Source organism: Gymnogyps californianus, chromosome 2 (genome assembly GCF_018139145.2).
Source record: "Gymnogyps californianus isolate 813 chromosome 2, ASM1813914v2, whole genome shotgun sequence".
Taxonomy (NCBI): Eukaryota; Metazoa; Chordata; class Aves; order Accipitriformes; family Cathartidae; genus Gymnogyps; species Gymnogyps californianus.
The window spans coordinates 157,308,840-157,334,634 of record NC_059472.1 but is presented as its reverse complement, the minus strand read 5'-3'; the positions used below and the strand labels follow the sequence as shown (position 1 = coordinate 157,334,634).

The 25,795-nt window shown below is 39.3% G+C and overlaps 1 protein-coding gene across 1 annotated transcript in view; it reads right to left on the bottom strand.

Annotated features, from left to right (window-relative positions):
- PTPRN2 (protein tyrosine phosphatase receptor type N2) overlaps positions 1-20,311 on the bottom strand; it is a 599,582-nt gene extending 579,271 nt beyond the window's left edge. Inside the window, exons 1-2 of the mRNA XM_050890935.1 lie at positions 20,128-20,311; positions 19,272-19,322 (exon numbers count right to left, since the gene is read on the bottom strand). Coding sequence (XP_050746892.1) covers positions 19,272-19,322; positions 20,128-20,311 — 235 coding nt within the window. The remainder of the gene's footprint in view (positions 1-19,271; positions 19,323-20,127) is intronic.
- Positions 20,312-25,795: the final 5,484 nt, after the last annotated feature.

The window sequence follows — 25,795 nt, the reverse complement described above, 5'->3', positions numbered from 1 at the left end:
ACTCTCACCACATACAAGATAACCATATGTTGTATATATATATGTTTATTATAAAATAAGTCATTTTAGCTGTACATTTTCCAGATAGCAAATACTGCTATAATTTCTCCTTTAAAAATAAATTAGTTTGTTAAAGCCATACTCTTGAACGTGAACACTGCATGCCCCTGGAATGTCTGAAAATGGAACCTTCCTTATTTCTGCATCTGTGATTATTACAGCAAAATAAACCTGTCTACTTATGGGAGAAGGGAAGAAGGATCAGAACTATCCCCCAAAAGGGACATAATGATTGACTGTCTATCAGTAGTTAGAGTTATGGTCCAAATCATGCTCCCAAAGCACATTCAGCAAAAGTCTTTTTTGGAGGTTTTCAGTTTCAGGTTTAAAAAAAAAAAAAAAAAAAAAAAAAAAAAAAAAAAAAGAAAGATACCAGTTCTGCTCTGTTCTTAACTGAAAGGGCCCAGGGAAATAGCCACGTGACTACAATGGCCTCACGCTGTGGGCACATCTCCAGCCACAGGAGGATTTCACAAAGCCACATCACCGGCCTGGCAGGGATACCCCACAGCTGTGAGACGCCTCCCACCAGCAGCACAGCCTCAGGCACAGCCCGGAGGAACTTCATCAGCCAAATTCATGCCTCCAGCCACAAGACCCCCAACACAAATTCTGGCCCACCTGGCCAGACTACCATACCCAGCGATGGGCTGCGAGTCTGGGCCTCTACTGGGTCAGGAGGAGAGAAGGACCTTCCCCAGAGCAAAAATGGGGATTGTGCTTCTGCTTATGGATTTTTCTGATCATCTGGGAAGAGATCCTTATTGGGGTATGGAGCTGTGTGAAGGACAGGACACAGTCCTTAAGCTGGGTTTAAATCCCAGTACGACCTTAGCTCTGTGCTCACAGATTTTTGAGGTTAGCATATAGGACATTACAACACGGCCTCTGGCAGACCACTTTCTATTGCACAAAGGTCACATGCAAACTACATCTGGCCAACATTAACATGTCTCTGGCCAAGCAGGAGACACAACCCAGCTTAATAATCAATCTTGTTCCACCTTCTCTCCATGCAAACCAAAGGCTGAAAGCCCAGGGGAACATCTTGCTCCCTCCTGCCACCTGTTTAGAGTGGCAGAGGGGACGCTGTTTCTGGCATATACCCAGGTCTGCCCAAATGCACCAAGATTACTTCAGCTGGACCCAGGGTATTCCTGGGATGAAAGCAAGAGGCACACGCCAAGGGCCAGACAGGTTTTCATAAGGTGTGTCTAGCTCACCTCCAGCCCAACAGGCAACCCTGTCCATCCTAATGCCCACTGGACTGCACAGCCCACACAGGACACGACCCTTGTGGGGTATAAGGTAGAAAGGGGAACCCACATCATCCTTGCCAGCATCAGCCACAGACACTCCGAGCCAGATGATCCTGCCACAACAGTCAGGGAACAGAAAAGAGCAAATGCTATTTTCACATTAGCAATATTTCTGACCAGAGAAGGGAAAGGAAAAGGCAGAGACTCACGATAACAGCCAAGCTGCCTGCTTTTGCTTATGAAGACACCAGGGGAAGGAGTGTCTGGAAGCTGGAGAGAGCAGCCTATAGTCTCAAACAAGGCTTAGGCTTTGGAAGGGGCATCCTGGCCACAACAGCACAAACAAGGCGGACCTGAGCAAGTCCTATCTGCTGAGGCCATGCCCAAGACCATAATATCTTATTATTACTCAGGTAACAGCTTCTTTTAAGCATGTGAGTTTTCAAAACCTGTAGAAACTACATCACAGGTATGGACAACACAAACATAATTTTAACTTTTCTTTCATATAGTAGAACATCTCAATACCAATTTTAAGACTTTTTGCACATCACATTTGACCATGTATGTTGCTTACAGGTACACATATACAATGTTTATAAGACAGATGGCATGCCACAAAGAAAAAATAATTGCATTTCAACAAGTTACTTGTAAGACATTAGAAAACTTATAAACTTTTTCCTGATATAAGAGTGACTTTACTAAGAGAACCCAAATACTTTTAAACAAATGATAAAGTCTCAGTCACTGCTGCCACTTGCGGCTGATGCTGAATCATTCTAAACAGCAAAGATTTGCAAAGTTGCAAGTCTTCACATAATTTTGCCATCTTGAATTACTTTTCTAAGTCTTGATATTTTTGTTCTTTCTTCTCTTTGGTATCTGCCAGCTCTATCAAATTCTCCGAATCTTCTGCAGCTATGAAATTCTTTGCTACCTCTACTGCCTATTACCAAAACCAGTCCTGAATCCGTCAGCTTTCCACACCCCATTATGTTATTTCTCCTTGTTACTGCACACCAATTTCACTGATTTTCTTCCATTCTCTGACAACTAATTTTAATGGGAAAAGGTACATGGCTGAATATATGGCAAATTAACTAATATTTCTAGCTCTTTCAGACTAATCTCAGGCAAGACAATTTCTTTGGATTTCCTTTCTATGATGCATAATGCCACTACATCTGATAATTCAATTATCTCACAGGAACAAAGAGAGAACATACATCAAGTATTTGAAATCCAGTACTAAAATGTACTTTCTAAGCCACGTTGTTGTTACTCAAGCTCACCTCACAGAAAGCAAGTATTTTAAAGAGACTAAAACTTGTTAGAGTAGTGAATTCACCTCTTTAATGTTCTTGCTTACCAGCTTCTCATTGTCTGCCACTGAAATAACAACGGACACACAAAGAAGGCTATTAGGTAATTCTGGAGTAGAAGGTGGCACCTGGCTTTATCCATTCATTCAGAATTTCCCGTAACATTGATGGAGCTGCCTTTATGGCACTCATCCACAACTCCACATACCACATTGGCACCAACCCCTGACAGATCACATTACTACTGTGGTGGGTTGACCCTGGCCGGATGCCAGGTGCCCACCAAAGCCGCTCTATCACTCCCCTCCTCAGCTGCACAGGGGAGAGAAAATAAAATGAAAGGCTCGTAGGTCGAGATAAGGATAGGGAGAGCACTCAGCAATTACTGTCACAGGCAAGACAGACTCGACTTGGAGAAAAATTAGTTTAATTTATTACTAGTCAAATCATAGGAGGATAATGAGAAATAAAACCAAATCTTAAAACACCTTCCCCCCACCCTCCCTTCTTCCCAGGCTTAACTTTACTCCTTATTTTTGCTACCTCCTCCTCCCCCCTGAGCAGTGCAGGGGGATGGGGAATGGGGGTTGCGGTCAGTTCATCACACGCTGTTTCTGCTGCTCCTTCCTCCTCAGGGGGAGGACTCCTCACACTCTTCCCCTGCTCCAGCGTGGGGTCCCTCCCACGGGAGACAGTCCTCCACAAACTTCTCCAACGTGAGTCCTTCCCACAGGCTACAGTTCTTCATGAACTGCTCCAGCGTGGGACCCCCGCAGGGTCACAAGTCCTGCCAGCAAACCTGCTCCAGCCTGGGCTCCTCTCTCCATGGGTCCACAGGTCCTGCCAGGAGCCTGCTCCAGCGTGGGCTTCCCACGGGGTCACAGTGTCCTTCAGGCATCCACCTGTTCTGGCGTGGGGTCCTCCACGGGCTGCAGGTGGATATCTGCTCCACCGTGGACCTCCATGGGCTGCAGGGGGACAGCCTGCCTCACCACGGGCTGCAGGGGAATCTCTGCTCTGGTGCCTGGAGCACCTCCTCCCCCTCCTTCTTCACTGACCTTGGTGTCTGCAGAGTTGTTCCGCTCACATCTTCTCACTCCTCTCTCTCACTGCAACTGCTACTCCCCTGTAACTTCTTTTCCCTTTCTTAAATATGTTATCACAGAGGCACTACCGCTGTTGCTGATGGGCTCGGCCTTGGCCAGCGGCAGGTCTGTCCTGGAACCCGCTGGCATTAACTTTATTGGACATAGGGGAAGCTTCTAGCAGCTATTCACAGAAGCCACCCCTGTAGCCCCCCCAGCTACCAAAACCTTGCCATGCAAACCCGATACAACTACTTAAGTAATGGTATTTTTTGCAGAATCACAGATTATGTTGCTCCAGTTATGCTTCTCTTTGCAGAAGTTGTCATGACCCTGACATTGTGGGGCTGTCAGTTGCGCCTTTTCTGACACATTCTTTCATAAGCTTTGACGTTAGACAAAAGATTTAATTTACTGTTTTTTCATACTTCATATTCTCTGAGAATAAGGCCTCAAAAGGATATAGAAGATTCAGGAAAAGAAACTTTCTTATTATGCGTCTCCATCTTGGATATGATCTTGCAGACCTCTGGCACTCAAGCTAACTCACTCCTCAAGTAAACCAAGACTTTTAGCCCTTTCCTCACACAAACACTCTTGATGCAAATGAGCAAACAGTGACTCATGGAATAAAATTAGGGACCAACTCTATAAATTATTTTTCCCAAGAACGTTGTACTTTTCCCCCATAAAAAAAGGCAAGCTTTCCATTTTAAAAATAAATATTCTTTCAAAAAGATGAAAATAAAATAGTATTTGCTATATTTTTAAACTATACTGAATTATGGACTAATTCAAATATAAAATAATATAAAAGTCAAAGCATGCCTAGAGCAAATAGTATTTACGGGTTATTTCTGAATATATACAATAACCCTCATTAAGTACTATTTTTTACTGTTTTCTCTTCAAAATTGCTGGTGAGGTGTAGCTTTACTAAAACATTACATATCTCCAGGTTCATATAAGCTTTTAGAAACCCCTAAGCTGCTAATACACCCTGACACTTGACTCAGAAGTCAAGACCTAGCACTGTAAGATGTTTGGAAGGCTCCTTTGAATCTAAAGAACAAATATTTGAGATTAGTATTAATTTGGGTAAGAGATTTGGGGATGGAAGTGGAAGTATAAGGGAGCATCAACAGAAACAATGTCCAAGGTTTCTCTGTAGGGATCTGGTAGGCTAAATAATTTCTGTGCTTTTGACCCAACTGGCTGCTGCAGAAGACAATATGCAAGTTAATCCGAGAGCCTGGCCCAACAGAAATAGCTTCTTTATCCCAGTGTTGATAAAGCAAAAATAAGTTATTTGCACTGGTTCCACACCTCTCCACCATCATGCTTTCTCCATAGGTGTCCTTTTCAGAAAAGTACTTAAGAGTCATCTCTTCTCACCCAACTCTGAGGCTCCTTTCATTGCCTAGGACATCCCTCAGCCATGAAGGCAAAAGTGAATTTCACTTTTGGTGACACCCTGGGAAGGAAGGGTGAGGGTGTGAATGGGAAGGAGGGCTGGGGGGAGCCAAGGTGTCCCCAGCCTCTTACCACCTTTGAGATTCCCTCACTTCTTCCTCCCTCTCTTACGTGCCTCCAGGTTCCCTCCACAGTCCTGAAGCATCTCTCTTCCCCCATTCAGCATCCTTTCAGTATCCCCACACTCGATTTGCAAAAAAATTGGCTTCCCTTCCCTCAAGCAACAAATGCTGCTCACACAGTGCATCCCAGGCTACGGCAAGGAGAAAAGGTGTCAGGTCACAGCCAGACTGCTCCGATACCATGAGGACAGCGTGGCCAGACGTGGAAAAACAAGACTGAGCTGAAGAGCTTTGGAGAACAGAGCTTACTGCGGCTCAGCTGAAAGAAGAGCCAACCACTACTTTTGCTGACCCATCCCCTACACCAAAGCTGCTGTAAGGAGCAGTTGAAGTCAGAATACCTCATCATCATCTTCTCAGCCTTGCCAGAAAGAGCTGCATTCTTCGATTGAGTCTGAAGTTGATTCAGATATTGTTAACAGCAAAAGATGAAATTATGAGTTGTTAAAGCCCCAGTCAGATTCTCTTCCACCTTCCATGAAAAAGGCCACTAATCAATACTCTTTCACAGTTTCTTCAAGTGCAATTGTGTAAGACTTTTCCAAGATGCTGTTCACGGCAGGGAGAGTTAGCCACTCGGTGCACAATGCTCACAGACCTCCGCAGAGCACAGATCCAGCCGTGCAGACAGCACGGCTCACGGGCACAGACAGTAAACAAGTAGAAATAAATCAATCTGTTCCACCATAAAATTGTTGCCACTTGAACTGCAGCATCTCCCACACTGATATTGTAGATAATTCTGTTTCATCTTGATTACGACCAGTATTAACACCCAAAGCAATAAAATCTTTCACATTCTCATTTTATTCAAGCCAAAGGACAACCCTGCTGCAGTGACATATGGCTCTGCTCCTCTGCAAGTATGTTAGACTGCCTACAAAATCTCCTTGTCTAGCAAAGGATAATGCTTTTTAAAAATCAATGACCTGCATTAATTTCTATTTTCCACCAAGAAAACCTCACATATCATCATAATCATCTTTCTGTACAACAGACAGATGAGTTTTCTCACATTGTTTGCATTTTTTTCTCCTTTAATGGAGTGGTTTTAGACTATGTCATTGATTATATAGCCGTAACGTGCGATTTTTTCCAGCAAGAGAGTCAGCTTGGGGTTCACAGACTGCAGAGCAATTCCTGTATAGTTGAAACACCATAAAGAACAGTCTAGGGGATACGAACTGAGGATAGGACTAAGTTTTGCAGCACTTGGAAAACAAGAAGCAGTTCATACCCAATTACTTATGTACAATTTTCAGCCTCAGGGGATTTGGTATTATCTCTGGATTTTATATTTTTAAACCAAAAGCTTTCTCTGTAGCATATGCACTGACATCCAAGCAAGCATCCCAAACTCCATGCAACAGGATTAAACCCCCTTCTGCTCTTCTCCTGGATGCGTGATTTCTGCCCATGTTACTGCAAGATGAACAGCTGCCATGGGGAGGGCAGAGATTATCCCAGGTTGCTGTTCTGGGAGCAAGAACTAACATTTCTACCTCTGAGGCAGACAGGGACCCAAAACCATGGTCCCCAATGTCCTGCGGGAGACCTCTATAAATGGCTCCTTGTAAGCCTTCCTTGTGAGGATGCAACAGATTTGTATTGTCGTGTGGTTAGAAAGTGTTTCTTTGCTTGAAGATGCATGTTCACATAATAAGGAGAGCTGCAGCTCCATAAAATTGTAACACCTGATGTAAAAGCACCAGCTCATAAAAAAAAAATAGGCATGAAAAGGTAGGAAGAAAACTATTTATGCCTCCTCTTCTTTTTCCATCTAAAACTATACTTCTGAAAACAGCTGTTTTCAGACCAAGAAAATTCTGTTTGTTTATTGTTTTTAACAAAACGTCTTCTGCCTGTGCCAACAACTTCTTAATAGTAAACAGGATGCAAACTGCATGACATACAGGAGCAGATTTTGTTTAGCAAATGCTTAATGTCATTGTCATGGTTTCTAAAAAGGCAGCTTGTAATGGCACTGAAATTTGCACTTACTGCAGCTTAATTAACAAACGTCCATTTCCCGTTTATATCCAATATAGAGACATTCAGATTAAAAAAGGGAAATATTTACTCATGTACTACTGTACACGAATGAAATACATGATGAAAAACCCTTAGCACTAGAGTTCTGAGCTATCATTTCCTTCAGTCTATGATGAAATAATGTAGTTATTCTCCCCATAACTGGGGATCAGTCATAAGGTATTATTTGAGTAAGCTGATCTGCATTTGTGGGATACTTGTTTAAGCAAAGCAGGAAGGAACCATTGCATTAACTTCACAAGCCATTGCAGCCCTGAGAAAGTATGTGTCATAGTTTAACCCCAGCCGGCAACTAAGCACCATACAGCCGCTCGCTCACTTGCCCCCCCAAGCAGGATGGGGGAGAAGAGTATTGGAAGGTAAAAGTGAGACAACTCATGGGTTGAGATAAGAACAGTTTAATAACTGAAATAATAAAATAATAAAAAATTGTAATGAAAAGGAAAATAACAAAGAGAGAGAAATAAAACCCAAGAAAGACAAGTGATGCAAATGAAAACAGTTGCTCACCACCAACTGACCAATGCCCAAGCAGTCCCCGAGCGGCAGCCCCATGGCCAAGCTTCCCCCTAGTTTATTGCTGAGCACAGCATCATAAGGTATGGGATATCCCTTTGGTCAGTTGGGGTCAGCTGTCCCAGCTGTGTCCCCTCCCAGGTTTTTGTGCACCCCCAGCCTGCTCACTGGTGGGGTGGGGAGCAGAAAAGACCTTGATGCTGTGCAAGCACTGCTCAGCAATAACTAAAACATCCCTGAATTATCACCACTGTTTCCAGCACAAATCCAAAACATAGCCCCATACTAGTTACTATGAAGAAAATTAACTCTACCCCAGCCAAAACCAGCACAGCATGGCATCTCCAGAACTTAGACTTTCATGTAATGTGTGTTGGCCAAGAGATGCCCAGGGATAGAAAAAGGATACTTTGTGGTAGACTGATTCTTTCTACAGATTTTTGAGGCGGAATAACCTTTTTGAAGCTGCAACTGTCTTCCATTCTAAAATATGCTGTTAACCTCTATTCTGATCATAACTTATTTTCAATTACCATGCCAACAAAATACATTGAAACCTGTAAATTTTTTTTTTGCATCATTTGTGAGGGTAATATTTGATGAAATAACAAAATTTTACCCAGTGACCTAATTCCTTAGGAAAAAAACCCAACTTTTTGGGGCTAGTATAAATCTTTTTAGACAATTTGAAATAAAGCCCAGCAAGAAGGCATGACGTCTGATTGGCAATGCATTAGATCTAGAGATGTGAAATGGGCACGAACTGGCTGATTACCTTTTTAGTGAACATGGATTTATAATTTGTAGTGCAATGTTAAAGATGTCCATCAACCCTTTGCCACTAAGCTCTCCACCCTCCAGTGAAACAGTGCTGAAACAGGGATTCTTGTCTGCCCAAACTTCTTTCAGAGGTTTCCATTTCTTGAGTTATAATAATTTCTGACTCAGGTGTCTGTATGGGTGAGCTCTAACTGGAGGAGCAGAAAGACTACCTCTTGGGCTTTCAAGGCAAATGCAGTGACCCTATTTAAAACATTTACTAAAAGAAAAGGAAACCTTAGTATTAGACTCAATTTCAAACATTTTTCACAAAAACGTTGCGTGGAACTTTGGCATCTAAAGTTAAATTTACCATAACAAAATTGAAGTGAATAAAAAGAATTTGAGACATGGAATAGGACTGCTATTTCTTAACTGTGTATCAGCATGACATTATCTTATGTTATGTTGAACATATTGGTCCATTTTTATCCAACCATTATTGACAGAAATTTTTTAACTAAGTAAAAAATAAGTGGAAGAGTTAAAAAACAAAGAGAGAGATTACCTCATTTAAGAATCAAATATTTAGAACACAATCATTCGCCAAACACATGTAAGCAACCAAAATTATAGGTACAAATTCAAGAGGAAACTTTTCTAATAGCTACTCTCAGTGAACGAACAGTTTGTTCCATTAAATTAGCCGGCATAAGCCATCAGCAAAATTCCATTAAAATGAAGGCAGGCTGTCAGTAAAGTAGGAACTCTTAATTATTGTAGAAGTCTAGTAAATCTTTACATCTCAAACTTGGAAGTTAACCATTGAAGGAAAATGAAACAACATCCTAGAAAGAGAGATGAAATCAGAAGACTAACAGGAGACTATTACAATTTGGAAGTGTTTGAGGGTTTTTTTTAAGTCACAATAAACACAGGAAGCAGTCAAGTTTATTACTTAAAGCTAGAAAATGAATTAAAATTTAAAAACAAAACACCACCACCCTGAAAAACCACTCCACCTCCAAAGGAAACAAACTGATTTAATTTTGGAAATCCACAATCCATTTAAACTGCTTCTACTGTGATTGGGTATTGCAGGTTGTCTTCTATAAGTGTCCAATAAACTATGAAACTATTGGCAATCATACTATCCACATGTCCACCCGTCTAATTGTCAATCTATCCCTAATACTTTTTTATCTGAATTTCACAGGAATAGACGTACAGCAGCATGATGTAGAGAGAGTCAGGAGAGGGGACTACCGGACAAAGAAAAAATCTGAAGGAAGGTCTCATTAGTTTTCAACTCCACCCTCAATTTTTTTTCCCCCACCAGCACATTATAAAGTCTCTGGTTGGATTATACACTTCTTTCTCATCTATTATAGAGTTCACCGTAGAGAAAGAATCAATTACAGCTCAGTAACAAGTAAAGAAAGCTAACAAAAGACATTCTTGCCATTGAAAAATTGCATAGTGTGCAACTGTTCACAATCATACCTGTCCTGTTACTTCCAGGAAAAAACTGTGATGATATAGTCTAATATCTGAAAGAGTCAGTGAGATAATGCAGTTGAAAGACTAAATACAATCTTAAAAGGGCTAAGATTAAATAGAATAAGTTAGGTGCATATTTTCGACTTTATCATAATATTGCAAATTCAATATTAACACAAATGTTTGCTGCATTACATTAAAAACATTTTCCTTTGACAGACACCTTTCCTTGAAGAGTTTAGAGTCCAAACAATAAATGTTGTATTCCCTTCCTCTCCCTTAACATCCACGGCTGTTAGCAACCTTCTTAAATCACACTGATCCTACCTTAGGGCCAATAGAGGAAGACGCTGACACAGAAGCAAAAGCGACCAAATATTTCTCAACTTATGCAGAGCAGCAGCCAAAGCTATTTAAGTAAGGGACAAAATTACATTAAATAGTTTGGGACCATAAAATATATTCATTGTTCTGTCTACCTCTAGAGCAACTTTTGTTGCTGTTGCCATGGAGGTTGTAGGGCATCAAAGAAAACTCTGTTCAAATTAAAGGCTTCAAATGGCTTATAATGGAGAATGACTTTTCATTAACAGGTCTTTACCTGTTAGCCAACAGTACTATGATTAGTTCACTTTCAGATTGTTCTTACTTATTAAATGAGGACATAGAACAAAAAAGCCTCTCACCATTCTTTATTACAGAGCATTTATTCTAAGCTTCAGAATAAAGAGAAGGTATATATTTTATAGCTCTCTTTGGATAAATGTTCTACTTTGGACCCAATCCAGTCCAAATTAAGGACTTTCAGTAGTAGGTACCTAACTTGCGCACACAACTATTTGTACACAACAAAACTTCTACATTCTTCATTTAAAAATAAAAAAAGAAAAGCAAATCTTGTATCTGTTTAGTTCATCTGTTCAGAACACAGTCATTTAAAGTTATTTTCCTATATATATTTATGTTTTTCATGTGCATATGAACTTGCATCTCATATTTAGATTACTACAAAGTAACTCCCTCCTCCTTAGCTTCTTAACATGACGTCATTGATGTTAATTATTATTGAATATATTTTCACATACAAGCTATCTTCAGACAAAAAAAAATCACTATGTCTTGCAGAAACTGTAATCAGCGTTTTGCTCTGCTGAGGCAGATATGCTTTCAGGTGATCCAAGTCATAAGGTTTTGCTACTCAGTTCTCTCATTCTTTGAGAAGTTACTTAGCCAGGACCACAACATTCCCCCCTGCAAACCATAAATTAATCTGATTGACCCAGTTAACCACTGCTGCACTGAGGCAATATTTACTTACTGATATTCAGAGGGACAAAGGCAAATATCACAGTTTCACATCTAACAGAGATTAGGTGAAGCCCAAAATAAGCAAGTAGATCCAAAGTTATGCACTTCATTTTTGGAATTACACATTCATAACTAATCAACATGCTAAGTAGAAGATATCCTTTTAACACCATACAAAGAAATTTATATCTCATTCAAATCTGGAGTTGCCCAATAATTGCAATATGGCTGTGTAGCTGTCACTGCCAACTCACAAATTTCACGTCTCCTTTGTTTTGACAATTTTTATTACTATTCTTTGTTCATAAATATGTTCATGCAGGTTTTTCGTTGTTTTTTTTTAAAAAAAAAAACCCTGCCTATTATTCTATTTTTTCAAAAGCCACAACCCAAACATCTTAATCATGAAGTAAACCATAACACTCCTGAATGCCCCTTGACACAAGAAGGGGAGAAAGTATGATGGATTTTCAGCAGAGGCACACTGCTGCAGTGTCACTCCAAACTAGGATTCATTTTCTTTCCAACTCATTGCCAGAACATTATCCCTTGGTGTTCTCTTCTTCTCTACAGACCATGCTGTCCTTTTCAGGCTCTTATGTTTCATGATTCATCAGGCACAAATTTTACTGAGACTCCCTAATGTCTTTTTTCAAACGGGCTGTACTTTTCCATGGTCTCCCAAATGTTACAATTACTTTTTTTTTTTTTTGAGTGTAATAAAATAATGAAATAGGGAACATCTCTGAACATGTCCAACAAATGTGTCAACAGCTGCTACATCGCTTACCCAAAAAGAGTTAACAAAGGGGTCCACCACACACTAATAAGATACATGATACAGACAGTATCTCAAATACACAAATTTATTTCCGTGAAACATTTAATATGCTAGTGTAACATACGTTTTCAAAGTTACCCTAAATTGTATGTATCCTGCCTAGTACAAGTTCCAAAAAGCAGCAGACAAATAGGATTTGGTTGTTTTTTCTAATAAAAGCACACACACATCTTGTAGAAGTGAAGACTTCATATCAACTCCAATATTCAATGGAGAAATACCGAATACTTTAAAAAAAAAAAGAAAGAAAAGCAAATCCAAAAATTCCAGAACTTCAATCCTACTTAGTATCAGATCATTACATTAGATTTTGGAGACGTACACCTCATCACCGCAAATACATAATTTGGTTAAAAGAGAGATACTAGATAATTAAGTTTACTCTCCAATGATCTAGGCCCCTCCCACGCCTCCCTGCCCAACCTACAGGTGGGGAGGTGGAGTCTTTTAACCAAACTTCTTGAATCAAACACCAAAATCCCCCCCAAAATCACTCATACACTGGTTAAGCAATTTTACTTGCAGTGCTTGCCCTGGTTCTGTGAAACCCAATGCTGGTATTTGGAGCAAGAAAATACACTACCACAAGTCACAACACTAAGATAGAAATGAAAGCTTCCATATGACAACACAGCAGCATTCTTACCTGAGCTGTAAGAAAAAGGAGGTCTGTCCACATGAAATAATGCTGTGCAACACTCAGCAGCTCCCAGACTTATTTACTAGCACAGGACACAAGAATATAAAGGATTACCTATGGCTGGTGGTAGATTTATGGTTGTACATACTTGCCTCTCACTTGGTGCTGAACAGCAGGCTGTCAGTGAAGTCTGAGTGATGGTTTTGTGCCCTGCAGGAGCTACAACTTGAGATTCTCCACAAAAAAACCCACAATAAAGTTTTTAGTGACAGCTGGGATGGTGGATAACCATAGTTGCATTATCATGCTAAGCATCTTTTCCTAATGAGAAGGTTGTGATCACTACTTCACCTTTGATCACTACTCCAGTTTTAATCCCAGTTGTGCTAGACACTTCTACCTCACTATCACACACGTAGCTATTTTAACATCACGCTGAGACAAACACAAGACACAAATAGATAGTTTGGAAGACAGATGGGCCTTTTCTTCAAAGAGAAAAAAAGCACCACACTCTATTGCAAGGTAAGGCAGATGAAGTCATCACTGCACTGGCATTTTTAACCTCATGGTAAAACTAAAATGTTATTTTTTCGCAGTGTTTTTACTTCAAATATCTCAGAAACTTGCAGCATCAATGTTGAAAGTGTTCCTGTTAGCGAGCACTGTGTATACTCAGTAGCAAACCAGGCCCCCCTAGTTTAGAAACTGAGCTGGTACAATTTATTTGCAAAGCAGCAGCATGGTGGGGTGGGGTGGAGTAGAGCTGAGAAACCCTCAAATTCCTCCAGTCACCATCTCCTGCTCCCTTTCGTTGTGTTATCACCATTCACAACAGAAGTTGTGTTGCAACATCTCTTCCGCTCATTAATCCTGAGGAGCTCTGACACTGTCATTAATACAGGTGTCTTTAGAGCTTCATAAGACAAGGGGAAGCGAGAGCTAACATGAGGGAGTACGCAGGCTAATGGGAAACCGGAGTCTTCCTCTCAAACAAACTCCATATCATTTACTTGCTCCTATTACATGACTCTGTCACATAACCTAATGGAGAACAAATATGGGGGAAAAGTGAGCAAATTTTAATCTTGGTGTTTATTGCCACAGAATTATTTCAAAAGGTGTATATGAACTCTTTAAGAAATGTAAAATATTCCTAATAACTAAGGCATCATCCTCATAACCACAGATTCTCAGGAATATTTAGGTGTTAACTCACCCTTGATTTCAGTTGAATAAAGTGTGTAAATACTTCTGAAGACGTGGGTTTTCAGAATACCATGATACAATGATAGATTTTAAATTTTACTCCTTGAGTATCACTCTCGATTCTGACATTCTTCTGACATACTTGTTCAAAGCATATTTAAAAAAATTAAGTCTCTGACAAAAAAATCCCATGATCTCCTTGAACTGGTATGGAAGAACCATTGAAAGTAAACCTTTATATTTAAATAATTGGTTGGGTTTTTACTCCAAACATACATGTATTCCCATTTACCTCAGAATTCAGGTTAGAAATGACAACATCAGGTTTACCTCATAGGGTGGTATTAGGACTTCAGTTATTTGTAAAGAATTCCCACATCCTTGGAAAGAACAGAATTTCTCTGTACACACAATAAAGCAACAGTATGTAGAGGTACCACTTCGCATTACTCCTCAGAAGTCTGAATTTAGTTATAACAAGCGCTGATGTTTACTGAAAGCTTCAGAAAGCTTAGGCACAGATTTATAGTGTCATTTAACAAAAATTCAATAGCTTTTGTAAGAGCAGTGCCTTGCAAACGCAGATGTAGCTGCAGACATCTGTTAGCTAAACAATGCTGAGGTGCATCTCCCTCTGTAATTCCATCCTACTAGGCAATGATCTGGAAAACCTCAAAGCATAACACATTAAGTGCAAGAAACCATTTCAGGGATCCTGACTCCTCTCCCTTATCATCTGTAGCACATGTTTACCATTTATGGCTCATCACCAGCACACGCAATCACTTATATTCCAAATGTTCAAGGAGCTCTGTAGCCGAGGAAGAAAGTACATTAATATTCTGAACTGTCTGGAGACATCCAAACTTGGAAAGGCTCATGACTTTGTACTGCAATGCTTGGGCGCCTTTGACACACCGTGCTAACCTAAGTCTCTCCTAACAAGTGCAGCTTGCATACATAAAGCAATATTGATTCAGCTGTGCATAGCTCTTTATACAGCCTTTCAGAAGCACAGCATCTTCAAACACTACTGCAGACGTTAGACCATGTCTTCCTAAGAGAAGTTTAGTGGTTGTCAGTGAGGCTTGACTTAATGATGCACACTGCGCCAACGACTGTATTTAATTAACTTTTTTGTTTGGCCTCACAGAGCTGTTTTCTACAATCTGATCTTGTCTGCATGAACCCTGTTATGATTTCATGCAGGAAGGAGGCTTGCAGGCACAACATCTTTCATAAATAAAACTGCCCTGATTTATAAAGGCTCTGTTGATAAGGAGCAAAGATATCATGGTATCCACGCATGGATAAAACACAGCACAAAGCTTCTTTCTGAAGCAAAATATCTGGAGATTAAACCTAAAGGAAAGAATGCCATCCTTCTAAATGAGCAGTTCAAACAGTTTAATAAAAGGATGAATGAGGACAATAAGGGATGGTTATTTTGAAATGAATGCTTTTATCTATACCACATGGTGTCTTTCCCAGTGGCACTACCAGAATTCAATAGCGTGATTTCATAATAAAGGATAAGAACTAGTCTTTGCTTTGCTGCTTTCAGGAGGCAGTTTGTTTAAACCTTCCAACGAGGAAGCTATGTGAGCTGATGTTTTACATGAACTGCTTTACCTATCACTTAAAATGCAAAATAGAACATGACATATTCTCACTTACCCAAATGTACTAGGTTTAATATATAAGTACAAGGAGTGTTCAAGGATAAGTGAAGGATCTCTGTCTCAGATTGTCTGAAAATTCCTTCTTGATGCTTCCTTTTCTTTCCTTTTCATACAAACACATTCTAGGCATAACAGTTAAGAAAATAAAAATACACACATGGGCAAACTCATTTGCTTAAACTTCTAACCCAGACAGCAAAACGTATGTGAACGTGTGAATGCCATATCCTCTTTACCCACAGCTGTGTCACTACACATACCCTCTTTTCAAATCCTATTCCTTATGTTAGTCTTTTCCCTTCTATATATCTTGTTTAATTAAGGTGGTGTTATTTGCTTCCTTTGGCATCTGTAGCAGCTTATCAGCACTTATTGGGGAGCAAGCATTTCCAAGCTTATCGCATGCCAGATTATTTTCTATTAGTGTCTGCAGCTCATAAGCATATCCACCTTTCATATCAAGTTTTTTAGCTGCAAGCTTTCAAGCATCAAATATTTTAGATGGCTGAAAATATCATTTCCTCCAACTGTAAAATAGAGGTAATGATGTACCAGAAGTGAAATAAATGATACCTAAGCCACTTTACCCCGCAAAGTTCTAGCTTTGCAAAGGAAGACTCCAGGAAAACTAACTCGGTCTTTTTGCCTGGCTTATCCTTATGCCATTAAAATAAACATGAAACAATATGTTCCTTTTTAACCACTTGATGAGTCAGTACAGCTCAGGAAACTGATAAAAGGTTTATGGAAATAAATTAATATTGCATGAATGCTGCTGGAGCTATTAAACAAACATAAGCAAGAACCCATCACTGAAGCCAAGAGACCTTTATATGATGAGGGAAAGCGGCAGAAAAGTCAATCATTATTACAGCAGGTTCTTTGCCCTACGAAAATGGCATATGACCTACACAGATGTAAACAATGCAACTGATACAGTTATGCTGTTTATATGAGATCTTACAACTGGATTACATTGCTTTTAACAATAAAAGAAATTTCTTTTACACCCCTTTTTTGTTCACACAAATAAACACTTATCAAAAATCTTTTAGTTGTTTAATCTCTTCTTCAAAATAAATCAGAAGGAAAGAAGAGTGTTCTTTTAAAGTTATGAAACAGCTCAGTTATTGGTGTTTTGGTTAACCTTTTACAAGTCTGCTCCATGACAAGTACTTGAAGTCTCCAGCTGACAACATGACGTGAGATAGCAAACACTGTGACTTATGTCTTCAATAGGCAAACCCAGTTTCATTTTTGAAAATGCGGTCAGTTCAGTTACCTTCGCTGGAGGCCAAGAGAAAGATCAAAATTATCAGCCTTCCTGCAGGAGTCAGAGTCAGATCTGCAGATCACAGATGCTTCAAAGATGTTACCCAAAAGTAGCTGCTGTTTCTTACCCACATTCACACTGTACTTCAGAAATATGCACTTGTGTGACAACAAAGGAGGCAAACCTTTCCATGACCTTGCAATACACAAAGTAAGCTCTACTCCTGAGCATAGTGACCTCCACAAACTTAAGTTCCTGAGCTTTCAACCCAGCAAAGCACTCGCATTTTAGTATATCCGGATTTCTGAAGAACTTCAGAGATACAGTTGAACCAGAAGCAGTTTGGACAGGAAAAATGGGAAGGACTGCTCAGAAGCAAGCAGCCCTTTTCTTTTCTGGTACATATTAAAAAGTAAGTTCTGATGGTATTTTAGTACCTCAAAGTATGGTCTTCCAAAGATTCTGTTAATTGGCTCAAGAATGGTGTATTTTTACTTGTATCAAGGACAGCATTTAAAATCCACTCTAGACAACATTTGCCCAGTTAGGGCAAAAAAATGAAATATTTTGCAGTGACCTTAAACACATTGACAGAATCCCTGCGTGTATTTTAATTAAGATCAGCCATTAGGAAATAGCATTGATCAACTGGCTTATTCATTACTGACCTTTCTTTAAGTTACAGTTATGCCAAAATAAGAGTAGATCTACAGAAGAGGGCCATTCTGAATTCAAAGATACAATTTCCATAGTTTAATTTTGCATGTTAATGAAAGTCACGTTGAGTTTTTAGAAACCACATCTTCAATTAAGAAAACAGACAGAGCAAGAAGCTATGAAGTAACCTTTAGAGGAACATCTCTATTGAAGACTTTTTGCTATCAGTTAAAGTACATACATTTCTTTACTATCATCTGTTGCATAAATTCTCCATTATACACTGTCTGCCAGATATAAAGGTGGCCTATCATAAAAGCCCATAAATGCATTGGGGAAGACTACAGCTAGGCACTGAATATCATCTGTAGTCAGCAAAATGCACCACTGTAGAAAACTGCCACTACACTTCCTAGTGTCAATCATGGAAATTGTCAATGCAGAATTTTTGCATATTATTGGAACAACTTCAAATGACACTTTTACACAAGAATTACCTTTGGAGATGTTAATAAATGCACTGTTCCTAACCTTCTACCTATTTTAATTCCTCCCAACTCCTCAACCATATTTCTGTCTTTTATTCCCTCTCCTGTGTGCATTTGTCTGACATTCAACAATACTGGAAATTTAATCTCATTTCATCTTAAATGTTTGCTAAATTAGGATACTAATAAAGTTTATCTATTAATAGACCCATATTATTGGCTCCTGTGTTGGATGGAAAACAAAAATAATTCTTTATGCCATACATTCACAAAGAGAAATTTCATATATAATACTTAATTAAAAAAAAAATCCCTAATTATGGATCTACGTATTTTACAATAGTAACTGCTTCAAGAGATCTCTCTTTAAACGTGGTCCATCCTTCATCAGGACTTAAATGATTTCGTATAGCACATTAACAATCTTCGACTACTGTCAGAAAAAGCCTTTCCTACTATTCTATTAGACTCATTCACACATTTGTGTTGGCTTTTTTGACTTACTGAAGAGAAATTGTGAAGGAGAGCAGAATAAAGCTGCTTCTGCATAGTTGCAGTAAAATCGCAGAAAAAGGAAGCAGTATAATCAAGAACAATGGTAGTCTTCGTTTGAGACCTTCTTTCTTATTATAATAACTAACAGCCTCTTGAAGTAAAGGAGACTGATAATTACTCATCATCATCCTCTAAAAAGATGAACAACCTGAAGATAACAAAACAGTTATTTTCACCCTGTATTAAGACAGATTAAATGTTAGCATATTTCAGTGTGTTTCATTTAATTACTATCTGTTTCTCATAAAATAAGACGACGTTGTTCAAGGTTGAGAGAATATTTATGTATTTTTTAAATCTATTAAATTTCCCCTAACTGCTGACCAGAAGAGTCATACCTGGTACTTTTTTTTTTTTCCCTTTCCTCTCCTTCTCATTCATATATAGATTTGGCTTATTGAATAGACCACATAGCAATTACACAGCAGAGGACAGAGTAGTCAGCAAACAAAACATTGAAGACTTACCATTTACACAGATTTCAAAAGATTTGCAAAGGTCATCCTCAAACAGGCAGCCTAAAAACACAATAGAAAGGTAAAAATTAATACAGGTTTCAAACTGTGGATAATTAGTGCAGACTGAAGACCTGTCAGGCTATTAAAGGCCTCTCAGGCTCAGCAAGAGTCAGACATTTGGTTGGCCTTAGGAGTCTAAATTGGGCAGTACAGAAAGTCAAGAATGTGGAAACAGGTCTATTTAGACAGCACATCTTACTAACTGGTTATGTCCAGAATAACCTTTGACGTTTTTCTTCCCCCTCTTTCCTCTACTGAGGGTTCGGTTTTCTCTGTGCATGTCTCCCTCATTTAGTAATTTGAGGAACTTTATGTTCTCTCAATTTTGAATATGTTATTATACCACAGCACAGTAATGTTGCAATAGACTACAAAAATATACACCAAGAAATCAGGAGTTTCCTAAAGAAATTTCTACTGCGATGAGACAAGCCTAGGAATCAGGTATAAATTGCTCAAATTAGGCTTGGATTTAGTAACTGCAACCATAGACCATGCCTAGATCCTCAGGAGCACTAACTGTTTGGAGAAGAGCTTAAATATTAAGCCATCCATACCAACACCATGATACCTCCACAGACAGCTGACAAATCGGTACAGGTCTATGAAAAATATCCTAGGGTTTTTTTCCATTTAAAGCAGGAAATTTTTTGCAAAGCATGCTGCTTTATGGGCCCCTGCTATGCCAGCCCCATACCTCACCCTAGAAACTGCATCCAGATTGGCAATCCCAGCTCATCCACTTATACACATCTTCACGGATGAAGTAAAGTATTCCATTCCCCTGTTGCTAGTATCACCTAACCGGGTAGTGAGACACTAGTTTTTATCCCCTTTATCTTCGAATAAAATGAACTCCTGCTGATATCTGTGAGGGCAGCAGAGAAGTGGGCAAGATGCGCCTCTGCTCTGGTCACTCCACACTGGGGGACGGGGACAAGGACCAAGTACAGAAGCAGCGTGAAATATCGTGCTACTGTTAAGGGCATGCACTCTTTTAATCCAACTAGTAGTTTCTTTGCTTTGTTTTCCGACAAAGATAAAGAGCTAGGACTGGATAAGATCCAAGGAATGAGGCTGTATTTTGAACACAGAAACTGCCCTAGAGAACACATTTTCACAATTAAGCCTTTTCACTTCTCTGGGAAGTACCTTAAGTTTATAAATGGACACAGGGAGTTATAGAAATTAAGCAACCTTGAACAGTTTCACACTATGCATCAAAAGACAGCCAGGAACTTCACCACATCTAAACACAGGAGCAAATCCTCTCTCCCCAGCCGTGCCTATCTCCATGGAAGCACAGAGTACAAGCATCTCTATTCATCAGAGAGTCAAATGGATTATGTAGGCTGTTCTTATCAAAAAAACAGAAAGGCTCAAGACTCTCTGCCTATGAATTACCTGAGTCCTAACCCTGCTAAAAGAAAAGTTCAGGGGGAGAGAGTGACTTATGCATGCCTGTGTAGCCTTTCAGCAGGTAACTGTATTAGCACATCATTAAGCCTGGTCTAATATACCGTGTCTCTCAGCAGGATTTATTAGCACAGTGCTAGGTTTGAGCTACGCAAGCACATTTACATGAATTTGAGACATATTGGAGCACCAGCAGAGTCCCTTACATCTATCCCACACCCGCCTGCAAAGACCATATATACATAACCTTAAACAGATAATGAAAGCCTACAATATGCACACCAATAAAAGTGTTCTCTCGTCCTTTTACTTATGCACCAATAAACTGTGGATATACATTTGGTAACTTTTGAAAGGTAGAGGAAGTTTCACACCAGGAAAACTTCTGCAAGCAGAATATGGTAGAACAGCATGTGTCTACACAATCCACAACTGCGGTTTGTGACATATCTTTGAGATGCATATAATTTTACTCCAGACAAGTCTACTGTAATAGCCGTTTGACTTGAAACAGTGTCTGAAAACTCATTGAAGATATCCGATTGCAGCCTTGGTACTGGCCCAGCAAAGCAGAAGCATGCCTTAACTATCTATTGAATCATAAAGAACATAAGACAAGAATGATGACAAACAGTGACCAAAACACACGGGCACAGGGTATACAACAGCAGAAGAGCTCTAATTAAGAGCAAAGTAATGATCACTTAAAAAAAGGAATACTTGCAAAAAATAAAAGACTTCAAGTGCCAATATAAACTAGACAAAGGAAAGGTGTACTTCAATATTCCTGTTTTCAGAAATCTGAAGTTCTCTCTTCTAAAAGAAAAGTTTTTATGGTTAGGAAAAATCCCCGGTTAAATCTCTCTGCCTTGTTTTCCTGAGTGATCACAAAAGAGTTAAAAACAGAAGCCTGAAATGTCCATGTCCAGTGAAGGGCTACAGAAGGTGTCCTGTGATGGAGGGAAGACAGGCAGTTTTGTAGTTGATTTCCCATCCTGCAGTGGCTGTGCTGTAGATCCAAAAGGTGTCAGATGAGAAGTTTCAACCAGGAATGTTTCTAGCGGAGTGGCACATTAAAACAGTGAGTGGTTCACCCAGACCCTGCTGACTTTGAAGTACCTGGGATCACAGCCGCCTGCTGCCCACAGCCACCTGTTAGAGGTAGGCTATCCTATAATACACTGATATTCTCAGAAGCAGAAAAATCCAGATACAAGATGAACAAAATGAGCATGTTCACATACAAAGAAATAAACATCCAGGCTACTGCCGTACAGAACTCTGATTGAAATGCACTCTGATTTTGCTTGATACGTTTTGCTTTATCACCTAATATATTTTCCATGAAAAAGCACAAAAGAAAACTCATGTTATCATGTTTTTGTTTCTCTTTTAATAATAGTTGGTTATTTGATGCTCACTGCAGCAAGGCATCTGATGCAATTAGCCTTGGAAACTTATGTCTTGGAGAGTAAATTAATAAAGTCAATGCATGGCAAACGATAGCCGTCTATGATTACTCTAAAATAGACAAGGACCTCCAAAACTCCTTGAAAAATATTTCGTTTCAAGTTATTTATTGCTAGAGTTGATTGTTATGCATTTCACCTGTCCTGGCTTTGGCTGGGATAGAGTTAACTTTCTTCTTAGTAGCTGGTACAGTGCTGTGTTTTGGATTTAGTCTGAGAATGATGTTGATAACGCACTGATGTTTTAGTTGTTGCTAAGTAGCACTTATCTTAAGCCAAGGACTTTTCAGTTTCCCATGCTCTGCCAGCAAGCAGGTGGGCAAGAAGCTGGGAGGGAGCAGAGCCGGGGCAGCTGACCCAAACTAGCCAAAGGGATATTCCACACCACGGAATGTCATGCCCAGTATATAAACTGGGGGGAGTTGGCCAGAAAGGGTAGATCGCTGCTTGGGCATCGGTCAGCAGGTGGTGAGCAATTGCATTGTGCATCACTTGTCTTTTCTTGGGTTTAGTTTCTTTTTTTATTTTGTTATATTCCTTTTCATTACAATTATTATCATTTTTATTATTATTATTGTTAGTATTATACTTTATTTTACTTTAGTTATTAAACTGTTATCTCAACCCATGAGTTTTACTTTTTTTTTTTTATTCTCCTCTCCATCCCATTTCATGTTAAATATCATCTACCTACTGACAGTAATGGTAATAATAAGTCACCACTGAAGACTGAAGTGGTATTGTCTCCAAAAAGCACTTAATTCAGTTCATGCCTTATGGGATCAAAATTACATTTAGTTTTCTATCAATCTCCCTACCAGGGATCATCTCCCAAAACACATAAACTGTTGATGCAACACCTTCAAACCCCACAAAAAACCCAAAACACCCAAAACCCAAACCCGCAATCTTACTTCATACAGCAGCCCTGAAATAACAAGTTTTCCATATAACTATTCAACCAGCTGACAGAGACCAAAACTGAACAGGTACACGTATATTGCTTTGTTTAATCTAGAATTCAAACACAGGTTTCTTACTTAACCTGCACTAAAGAGTCACCTCTTCACTAACACTTGTATGGTCCCAACATCTCAGTAGTGACAAAGAAGGTTGGAGCAATGACTTGTGCACAGGTGCACCAGCAGCCACAAGAAGTTCAGCTGATCATCCTCCCCCCATGTAACCAAGGCACAAAGTCTATGCTGTGCATCTTGTAATATAGGGAGAGTAGTTCCCTGACACATATTGGAGCTATTTAAAATCCAGTTAGCACAGCAGTGAGGATTATCCCGTATACTTGGATAACTATATGTTTATTCACATTCTTAAAGGTAAGGGTTTGCAAAGGTGTGGTATATATCCATTAACTTCTACTGACATAAATCATGTGCTTATAAACTATCTTCTTGATAATTTACCACAGTGAATTCCAGAAGAGTTTACCTGAGCAAAGCTCACTACAGGTCAGAAAAGCCCAGGCTGACTGTGTAATATAAACTAGTATAGTGAACTTCCATACACCAAGGTAAGTAGGTCTCTCGCAGAGAAGTCAAGAAGAATAAATAAATACCTAACTTCATCCTTGCTTCCAAACACAGACTTTAGTAGCCTGCAATTCTACAAAGTTGTGTCAGGTATGAGGACCATTTGTATTGAATCCACTCATACATACACACATTTTCTCAATGTTTTTTAATTTTATGACTGCTTAAAATGAGGGTAGGTAGCTATACTACATATTACAATACATTTACATGGTGCATTCTTTGTTAACTAGCCAGGAAAAGAAATTTCATAGGGCCTTGCAAAATCTTCTACCTCCTTTTCCTCTCCGTCTATCCTACATCTCCAGTACTGTTTCTCAAACAGCACAACACAATCACAAAATACTGTTACAAGTACAGGTCCTAAAAGTTTAAATCTCTTTGTCAAGATATTCTTCTCATGAGACATTAAAAAAACTACTCCCTTCCTCCTTTCATCAGGTATACAGCAGTTCTGCTTTCCTAAAGACAAAATAAGAAAGCTTAAACCACACTGGAATATACTGTTTGTTTGGATTTATAAGAGATGCCTCTGAAGGTTACAACAGTCAAGGCACCAGCTGAAATCACTTGAACTTCATCTAGAAAAAGCTGTAGTAATTCACTTACCAGGAAAATAATTTTTAAAAAGCCACTGATCAAATAGATTATATTATGTTTATTTCTCTCTCCTTTCCCCCAGTTAACCAGCTCATGATGATCTTACATTAAACATCCTCTTCTAAGAATGCCCAAAATCCGTAAGCATTTTTATTAGCTAAGACAAAAAATAGGCCATAGCTCCTCTCTATCAAAAATTGTCTAGTAGTCATCAAAACAAGAAAACAAAAAACAGGCAAGAACAGCTAAGTTTCTTTTATACTTATCAATCAGAAACTGGGAAAATACAAACCTCTTAAATCCTTTCTGTTGTTGAGGGTTCTCTGGCTCTTCCTTTCATGCTCTTTGTTCAACTACTGTGTGAGCACCCACCATCTCTTCACATTTGCAGACTGTAAAAACCTCACCTCATCACAAAGTTTTAGCCAGTATGTGTTTCTTTAATCAAAATGTGCTGATGATCATTAGCGTTTTTAATAGTCTAGAATGAAAGCTCACTCCACGTTTATCTGCTTCTTTCCGATTTAGGTGCTATCTGGTAAGGAGACCTTGAAGGGTAAGTACTGCTAAACCCTGCTAATGAGAGCAACAAAAAAGGAAACACCTGGGTATGCCAACCCCGGCCATGCCTGATGGGCCTCCTTGCGTCTTTAACACCAGCTGTGAATGACTCTAAATAGAGAGCACATGTTTATTTCTCTATAGTAGGGTTAAGAAATATGGTCCAAGAAAGACATTTTAAAAGTGCTCAGCTTACACAACTGGGATAGCTCTAACTGAAAAAAATCAAGATAGTGCACAACTGCAATGAAGAATGATAACATGAACTGATCGGTAGGAAGAGTCAAACATGGTTTTCGTGCAGAAAACTGAATGGAGAAGTCATCTGATTGAGAGAGACATATTCCTCTCACTAAGAGGGGTGAGAGAAAATTTTGCTCAGTCTGCTAAAGCTGTGATCTATCCAACACATCTTCATCTGTCTGCCATACATGTATGCCTAATAAGTCTAGAATTACACAAAGTTGCAAGAATGGCTGGGAAAAATGCACTTTAAGCTGATCACAGGTTTTAAGCAGAATTCCTCTCAGTTTCCCGAACTCTGTGGTACACATAGGTGCCATAGGTGTACATACACGTGTAATGTAAGCATTACTCATTACTCAAAACCTATCAATTGCATGTGAAAAATCAACTACTGTTTCTTTACTTTAGTTTTATTTTGGCATTCACTTTGATAATAGATTTGGATATTCCCTGGCCCTATTTTTTTAAATTTTCATTTTTATCCCCTTTTTTCTTTGCTTTTTTTTCTGTTCCAAACTCCTCCATTCTTTTTCCGAGAAGTATTTTTTCTAACTCCTACCCATTCTTTTCTACTCTCCAAGAAAGCATTGCTCCACCACCAGAATGCAGTCGCCCCTCTCTGTCCCTCCCAAGC